The 9696-nt window shown below is 35.8% G+C and overlaps 1 protein-coding gene across 1 annotated transcript; it reads left to right on the top strand.

The window, feature by feature from the left end:
• Positions 1-3174: 3174 nt before the first annotated feature.
• Positions 3175-4182, top strand: LOC144221739 (olfactory receptor 13C3). Its single transcript, XM_077752258.1, has one exon. It carries the CDS (start codon positions 3229-3231, stop codon positions 4180-4182), a length of 954 nt encoding a protein of 317 aa, XP_077608384.1. The 5' UTR covers positions 3175-3228.
• The last annotated feature ends 5514 nt before the right edge of the window (positions 4183-9696 follow it).

Here is a 9696-nt window from a genome sequence, read left to right as displayed (position 1 = left end):
CAGGAGTTGTCTGGAATAGGAAGTCAACAGTCTTTCCAAGTGGGACCTTTGGCTCCTACCTGGAACATCTCCATATATCTTAGTAAGTCAGTGTCTTGCTGTGTTCTTTTTGCATTAGTAACTAGGTTGATCAGAGTGCTCAATTTCTCTGCATTCTCTAACCAATTTCCGAGCTGGGGAGAATTTTGATTTATCATAAGAGGTAGTATAGAATAATCGTAGAATAATTGCCCTTTTCCTCTGGGCACTGTTGAATGAATATAGTCAATTTGATTTAGTGACCCCAGTATTTCTAAAGGTCTTGCTGAGCATTCCTTTCTGGTGGTAATTTCTATATGATTTTAATGATATAAGTTAGACATAGTAGTAATGTAAACATAATGGGCTTTGGATCTTTCCTCTGCCCATTATTCCAACTGAACCATTTTTAAGGCACATAGGATTCTGAAATAAGAGTTGGCTACATAAATGTAATTAAGATCTTTCTCTCTCTCCATATCTCTCCTCTCTCCATCTGTTTTCTCCCCACCTCTCTCTCCTCTTTCCTCCTTCCTTCTTTCCCTTCCTTCTTCTTTCTCTCTCCTTTAAAGGAAGTTCTGGACTTAAGCTAAAAAAATAAAAACAATCTCGTTTAACTATTTTTTCAACTCTAAAATTGAGGTTTTTATATTCTCTTATTTGCCTTTCTTTTCAGAGTTGAAATATTTCTATTGTGTACTCTTTTTTCTTTCTTTATTTTTGAGAGAAACAGACAGAGCATGAGCAGGGGAGGAGCAGAGAGAGGGAGGCAGAGAACCCCAGCAGGCTCTGCACTGGGAGCACAGAACCCGAGCAGGGCTTAACATCCCAAACCATGAGATCATGACCTGAGGCAAAACCGAGAGTTGGACATTTAACTGACTGAGCCACCCAGGTGCCTCTCTGTTGTGTGTTCTTAACTAAATTTTTCCTGTGGTGAAAATCCTTCCGTCAAATTGGACTTCAGACTCTAAGTAAAACCTGTTCTATAGTAATTCTCCCAAATACTATCCATGACAAATGAAGTGACAGAGTGGGGGAAGAATGCCTCTGCTGAAATTCTCAAAACTATTAGCCATGTGAGTTCCAAACTTGTGATGTGACCAATGTCAAATTTGGTGGTGATTTTGGAAAGATCAGTTTTCACATCTAGTCAGTAAGTAGTGACAACCCCATTAATCTACATAGCTTAATATCTTGTGTTACATTTCTGATTTTAAAAATCTCATAAAATCATACTATGATTATCAATTTTGGAGAGTACTAATATCACAGGGTCTAAGCACTCAGCCCATGCTCTGTGCTTCCTTACCAAAAGAAATGCCAAATTCTTTGCCTGACCTTCGAGACTGTTCGAGACTCTCGAAGACCATGCTTTCCTTTTCAGATGTGCTTGCCACCATGCCTCCACAGAAACTTCCTTGTCCAAAAAGGATGTGCTGTATGTATTCCTAACTTTGGCTCAACTTCTCACTTTCAGGATACCAGGATACCCCATGTCCCCTCTTTTCTTTTCTTACAAACCTGTTTAATTCTTCCCATGCTTCCAGATCAGGCCAAAATCTGAAACTTCTTCCTTCTGGGAAAATTGATAATTTTCACTCAAACTACATAATGTAATCATATTTATGATATTTTTCATATGTACTTTTCCTATATCCCTAACTGAATTGTGAACTTTGTAATGGCAGGGACTTTACATTATTCTTTAGTTTATCTTTTCTGTACTTGGAACATGATTAGGTTCAAGGTAGGCTGTCAGTAATATTCTATAACTATTGTAGTAGTCTGGCACAAGTTGAAACTACTTTTTTTTTAATGTGTCTTTTAATAATATTTTTTCTTAAGAGTATATAACAACATGATATGAATTTGGACCTTTCTGTAAAACACAAAAGTATATTCTTGTTACTTTCCAGGTTCACATGCCAATCCATAATAAGGTAAAAGAAAATCAGTATGGGTCAGAAAAATCTGGATACTCTGTCATTTCAGTGTAAATTAAAGCCTTGCTACTCAAATGCTTTCAAGACCTTTGCATAAATACTACTGTCCACTTATGAGAAATGGAAAATCTCAGGAGCTGCCCTGAGAATTTAAAGGTGTTCAAGATATCCAGATGATTCAATGCATATGAAAATCAATGAAGCTCTGAACTAGATTTTTTAAAGTAATCTTCGTGTCCAGAGTGGGGCTCAAACCCATGATCCTGAGATTAAGAGTCACATGCTCTTCCTACTGAACCAGCCAGGCACCCCTATGAATTAGATCAGAACTGATCTGAGCTTTGGGCTCCACTTCATAATTTACTACCTTGTTAACTTGGACAAGTTCCATCTTTTATATTTAGAAAAAAATGGGGCTAATATAAACATGATTATATTTTGTAAATCATAAAGTGAAAGATATACACACATATATACATAATTACATAAAATATTTAAGCCGTATTACTGTTTTCTTAGATTGACTTAAGCAAGTCAAGATACACTGTGATGCTACAGAACAAAATAAGGTAGAGACTATGTAATATCCTCCAAAGATTTTAACATTCATGCAGAGCTAATCTGTGCAGTGGTCCTGTCGTAGGAACAGTCACACATGATACTAAGAGGGGGCTGGAATATGAGAATAATAACTAACATTTAAATGGACATTATATTTTAGTTTATGCCATTGAATTTATTATTATTAAATGTCTATAAAATTAACAATTAAATGTACTAATGTAAGGTATGTAGAGTCAGGCATAGAATGAGATATATACCAAAAATATCAAAGCCGCTGTGAAATTTTAACCATGATGCAATTACTGAATCAAATGCCTGGTCTTTATTGAGTAGTCTTTCGCCATCTCTACTGCTTGCTTTATGAGGCAGATGAAGTCAGGCTCATAGTTGGTAACTAGTCAGGAGTTTTAGAAACCTCAACCCAGGAGTAGGTCAACAGCAAGAAAGGTTACTTCTGTATGTTTGTCTGATCATAGGTAGAGTTTCACCTATTAGCAAAGGGCATCAGCCCTTCCATCATTTCCAATTTCATTTTATTCTAGTCACACAGATTGTTGAAGATGACTGGCTGTCAGAGCTCCATGCAAACACTCCTTAGAATACCATCTACAAAATAAATTGTTAAGGTATTTTGTAATATTTCTTAACAGTGAATATATTTTATACTAAATCTTCCTGTGATATCCTGAAAGCAGATGACATGGATAAAATTAACCAGACATTTGCATCAGAATTTCTTCTTCTGGGATTCTCCGGTTACCCAAAACTTGAGATCATGTACTTCATTCTAATTCTACTAATGTATCTAGTGATTCTAACTGGCAATGGTGTTCTGATCCTAGCAAGCATCTTTGATGCTCATCTTCACACCCCCATGTACTTCTTCCTGGGCAATCTGTCTTTCCTGGATATCTGCTATACATCCTCCTCTGTTCCCTCAACTTTGGTAAGCTTAATTTCAAAGAAAAGGAACATTTCCTTCTATGGATGTGCAGTGCAGATGTTCGTTGGGTTTGCAATGGGGTCAACAGAGTGTTTCCTCCTTGGTATGATGGCTTTTGATCGCTATGTAGCCATCTGTAACCCTCTGAGATACCCCATCATCATGAGCAAGGTGGTGTATGTACTGATGGCTTCTGTGTCATGGCTCTCTGGTGGAATCAACTCAATTGTGCAAACATCTCTTGCCATGCAGTTGCCTTTCTGTGGGAATAATGTTATCAACCATTTCACATGTGAAATATTAGCTGTCCTCAAGCTAGCTTGTGCTGATATATCCCTCAATATTATCACCATGGCAGTATCAAATATGGCATTCCTGGTTCTTCCACTGATAGTAATTTTTTTCTCCTATATATTCATCCTTTACACCATCTTGAGAATGAACTCAGCTACAGGGAGACGCAAAGCCTTTTCTACCTGCTCAGCGCATTTGACTGTGGTGATCATATTTTATGGTACCATCTTCTTCATGTATGCCAAACCCAAGTCTCAAGAATTTCCTGGGGAAGACAAGTTGCAAACTTCAGACAAGCTCATTTCCCTGTTTTATGGGGTATTGACCCCCATGCTTAATCCTATAATCTATAGCTTGAGGAATAAGGATGTAAAAACTGCTGTAAAATATATGCTAAACCGAAAAGCTATTCAGTAAGTATATCTGACACATAAAATGTAGATCTTTTCATAACAGGCACAAAGATGGACTCATAGGTCAACGTGTTAAGTCTCTTTTTTTGGAGAAACTATGTTTAAGGAGAGATATTTTTATTCTTCACGTTCCCTCACATTGCTCAGCTAGAATTACTGGGAACAATAGTTTGCTTTAAACTCAGCTTCCAAAATGTCCTGATCTAGATTCCACAAGGATGGTGAATTCCATTAGAATCTCATCCCTTGTGATATTTGAAATGAGTGTTTCTGGTGTTGTGTGTAGAAACAGTGGAAAACATCACATGTAAGCTTTGGAAATAGGTAAGAGTACAAACTATCTAAATGACATTGAGTAGACTATTCTTTGTAAGCCATAGTTACTTTATCTTGGAATAAGGAAATAAAGTCAGATTTTGGTGTCATTTAAAGTTTCAGTAATTGGAGAAAGCACCTGGCATAGCAGTACTTTACAGTGTCTAGAATTCCGGAATTGAAGCTAAGACTCCAAATTAATGACTAAAGGTGACTACTGAGCGCCTCTTTTACCATAAGCTAATAATTACAAGAGCTAAAATCTTCTCCAGAAAGTCACTCTGTTAATATAAATCACACTGTCTTTGCCTTTCCCCTTATAGCTATATAAAGAGAAGCTCAGGACTGAGGAAGAAATAATTGAGGGAATTTTCTACCTTATGGGAAGTCCACGGTGGGTTTTGGGAGACATTTCACTACAGTCACTGTGAAAGGCAAAATTGTTTTTCCAATCCAGTTAATCTTGGGGATGCTGCAAAAGAGCCCCTTAAGGTCTGAGGTGCCTACAAAGAAAGTCTGGCTTCTAGCTTGAAGAGTGGAGTCCTGCAGAGGTCTCTAGGCTGCAGACTAGCAGAAATGCTTCAAATCTGCCTGAGGTGTTCTTCCAGGCTCAGAAAGAGTGGTAAAAGTAATGACTGGGAAAATAAAGTCAGTTATTTCATTTTCCAATGAGTTGAAATTCTTCATTAAATCTGGTTTGTTTGTTTGTTTTCTATGGATTCCTTGTCTAGAGGGCCATTGCTGAACACAGGGTGTCTTTGGGCCACACCATCTATCTTTTCCGTAATCCCTTAACCCATGTGATAGCTGGGCTTTGACTTTGTTTCCTACTCAACATTCCTTTTTCTTATTTTGTTTTGGAGCCACAATGTAACCCTGTATCTCCTACTCAGAGGCTTCATTCTTTGCCAGTCTACTTCTTCGGTTGAGCCCAGGTTTCTACCTAAATGATCTGGTCACTAAATTCAGCTGTTCTGCCACTGCCCTACCAGAAGTGAAGTGTTGTCACTGTGGAAAACCTCCAGCTGCTGTTCTTTATTCTGTGTTGGATCACATCAGTATTGCTTTTGGTTCTATTCAGAAAGGCATGCTCCAGACCCTGGGGATGATGGCTTTTGAATTTCTGGCATTTCTCCTCCTTCCTCCCTACTAGTGGCCTTGCATTTGTATCTGATCCTTGTTTAATTCTCTTTCACTTTAGATATGGGACAGCAAGGTTTTAGGCCTGCAAAAATGTTATTTATATTGTTTTAACTAACTCCCTAGCACCTTAATTTTTAGGTTTTTTTTCTCACACAATATCAAGATTGTTAGCATCTTATATGTAGGCTTATATCAAGTTGAACCATTCACCTAATAAAATATTCTATAGGTACATACATGTGGTACAAAAGGGCTTTGATAAAAACAAGAAGGATCATGTTAATCAGTGATCAGAAAACTAATAGATTCAGTAATAAATTACCCTCTTTGGAAAATTAGAAAATTTCCAAGAAATTATTAGGTGTATTGTTTTCTGATAAATAAATATTTTTAAATTTAAAAAAAAATGTAAAAATATGTTTAAATGTTGTCTACATAGCCATCTCCCAAAGATATCATTTTCAAGATTTCTCCTAGTTATTAGGAGTTATATATTCATCATGTTTTTACTTTGATTTATCACTTTAACTTACTATGAACAGTGGAGGTTAAAGTTTGTTTTTGTTTTGTTTTTTGATGTACAATACCTGTGGTTTCACAGATGAAGTTCAAAAGGCAGGTGATAAGAACTTTTGCCAATTTCTAACTCAGTTGCTCTCAGAAAGATCCTATTACCCACCATTGTAAGAATTTCCCCCAATGTGTTTACAACTCTGTTTACATACATACTTACATATATATATTTATTTACAATTTTATTTATCTATATATACACACATTTGTATATATTTTTTCTTTATGGAATACTTTTGGAAATTTTATTTTCAAATATTTAACAAAATAGTGAGAGTAATTTAGTAAAATTCTATGTCCCAATCATACAACTTAAATTATTACCAACACATGGTCAACTTTCTTTCATAATTATCTATCTTCTTCCTCCAGATTATTTTGAAGCAAGTCCTGGACATAATTAAATTATTTTATCTAACTACATATTTATAAATATATAGAATTTATGAATATAGAGAATGTATCTCTGAGGGATAATAAACTATCATATGAACAATGCCTTCTCCAGTTAAACAATGGGACAGTGCCAGTGAGGACTGTGAGCCATGAAAAGGCCAATGAATAATAAGAAATTATTTCTCAGGCCAGTGGATTGTTACCATGAGATAATGCAGGCTGTGTATTAATTGATTTTCTTAATTTCAAAGGTGGCCAGATTTTAAAATTAAACATTCCAACACTTACCCAGAGTTGGATATTTTAAAGAACAAATGAAGCTTCAGAGTGTATACTCATGTATGACTAAAGCCTTCCTGTTCAGGTATAGGATATGGTCCTGCAGGAGGAAGGAATTTCAGGCCAAAAAGGAGAGTTCTGAAACTTCATCTGTACATTCCTGGCCAATACTGAGCAAGTGTCTCTTAGAACATTTCATGTGGTTTATATACACAGCATGTTGCCAAACTGCTTATTGAGTTTGAGTATGTATTTTGTGCTCCAAAAATTGATTTCCCCAAGATACTATAATACAGAGTTGTAACCTTCAAATATACTTGAGTATTCCAAAGAGCTTCGCAGAAGCTCCATTTACATCAACAGTCACTATTTTCTTTCCACTTTTTAATTTTTACCCAGGTTATCTTCCTTGGGGTAAGACTGTTAGGTTCAACTAGAGGACCAATACATAAAGCTATCAGCAATTTAAATATGGGCAATGATTCCCCTTTTTCTAGTCTGTTACATGGAGTAGGGTTGTATTAGTATAACCTATAGATTTGCCTCATTGACAAGGTAAGAGAGAGACAGAAACCATTAATAAATAATATCCAATGGGGGAAAGAGAGTCTCTTCAACAAATGGTGTTGGAAAAACTGGACAGCAACATGCAAAAGAATGAAACTGGATCACTTTCATACACTATACACAAAAATAAATTAAAAATGGATTAAAGACCTAAATGAGAAACTTGAAACCATAAACATCTTAGAGGAGAACACAGGCAGTAACCTCTTTGACATCAGCCATAACAACTTCTTGGGATATGTATTCCAAGGCAAGGAAAACAAAAACAAAAAAAAATAAATAAACTATTGGGACTTCATCAAAATAAAAACTTCTGCACAGCAAAGGAAACGATCAACAAAACTAAAAGGCAACATATGGAATAGGAGAAGATATTTTCAAATGACATATCTGATAAAGGGTTACTGTCCAAAATATGTGAAGAACTGATACAAATCAACCCCCCCCAAATAATCCAATTAAAAATAGGCAGAAGACATGAATAGACATTTTTCCAAAGAAAACCTACAGATAGCCAACAGATACATGAAAGGATGCTCAATATCAATGATCATCAGGGAAATGCAAATCAAAACTACAATGAGATATCACTTCACACCTGTCAGAATAGCTAAACCCAACAATACAAGAAACAAGAGGTGTCGGCCAGGATGTGGAGAAAGGGTAACACTCTTGCACTGTTGGTGAGAATGCAAATTGGTGCAGCCACTGTGGAAAACAGTATGGAGTTTGCTCAAAAGTTTAACAATAGAACCACCATATGATCCACCTATTGCACTACTAGTATTTTCCTATTAATCCCTTTATAAAAAAAGGTAAATGAAGGAATGATCTGTATAACCTTTCTTTTAAGAGTGTGGGCAGTAATATTTAGATGTATTGTCACATGTCATGTTCAGTAATTTATCCTTTCTCCAGAACCCAAAATGCAATCCATGTCACAGCAATACAGGATGAACCAAACAAAAAGAAAAGCGTTTAGAAATATAGAAGCTTCTATGCATGCCTGAATCATTTCGACCATTGCTTCCACATATTCCCCCCAGATATCTCAACAATGTAGTCTGTGGTGATCTTCTTTTAATCCCACATATATTTAAGTGTTAACACACATTTATTCAGTCCTGAAAACCATCCTTTTAGTCTCTTATCTCCCTCCAGTATTGTAAGCAGGGATTTCAATAGTCTATTCCAAATTTCATTAGTCCACATTTTGTAGATGAGAATGTATATTATGTTTAATGCTTTGTAACTCATTGAATTTCATTTTAGATAACCAACATTCAAATTAAAATAATACTCTTGCTCTAGGCTTTAAATAATGGCAGGAGTTTTTGCTTCATTTCCCAGGTTATGCAAATTCAAAACCAGAATAAGTGTCTCTCTCCATCAAGACTTGTTATTTACACAGAAACAAGGGTAATGGACCAATGTAATCTGCTTGCCAGCTATGCCTCCTCCTGGATCCTTTTAATATATAAGCACATTACTGATTTTAGTTCCAGACTTCTCTGCTTTCAAGCATAACAATTGTCAGATACATTTCTAGATCCTGAGGGAGATAGTAAGATACATGTTTTTTTGCACACATTGTCACATTGCTTAAATGCTTTTAGGTACTCTCACCGCATGTCCCTAAGGGGCCACTTCCAAAAAGAGAATGAAGGCTCACATCTGTTGTATCTAATCCTTTTATGAATTCATATGGAAAATTTTATGGTAGACATAGGTACTCCCCACTTTGGTTATACCTCTCAATCCATAAAGTGCCCCATAAAATATCACCCCGTATAGAAGTCCTTTGTCTTCCAGTCATGTAAGATCTGTATTTTCAGACCATATTGCTAGTCCGTTAGCTACTGTATGATAATTGGTAAAAATTAATACCAAATCTTTATCGTTATTGCCTGATTCCTCTAATGAATGAGGAAGAATGTTTTTAATTCTTCCTAATTATATAGTAACAGTGACTTTGTGATTTTGGAATATTACTTCATCACTTTTACTTCAGTTTACTTATTCATAGATGGGGAAATCTTATCAAATGATTTTTACAGAGCTTTCCAGCTCTAAACTTCTATGATCTTTTAATATAAAGTCAATCTGGACATATTTCCATTTGGATTTTAATGTATAAGAGTATGGTTTGTGGTGTGAGTGGGTATATATATATGTGTTTGTGTCTGTATACATGCATAAATACTGCTCTCTCTTTCTTAAATAAATGTTACTTCTAAGACTGAAA

Source organism: Crocuta crocuta, unplaced genomic scaffold (genome assembly GCF_008692635.1).
Source record: "Crocuta crocuta isolate KB4526 unplaced genomic scaffold, BGI_CrCroc_1.0 scaffold211, whole genome shotgun sequence".
NCBI lineage: Eukaryota > Metazoa > Chordata > Mammalia > Carnivora > Hyaenidae > Crocuta > Crocuta crocuta.
Note: the sequence above shows the minus strand (reverse complement) of the source record. Positions and strands in the feature narration are given on the sequence as shown.

What these genes read in the sequence shown, in the direction of transcription:
- LOC144221739 (XM_077752258.1), top strand. Translation starts at nt 3,229, where the DNA reads ATGGATAAAATTAACCAGACATTTGCATCAGAATTTCTTCTTCTGGGA.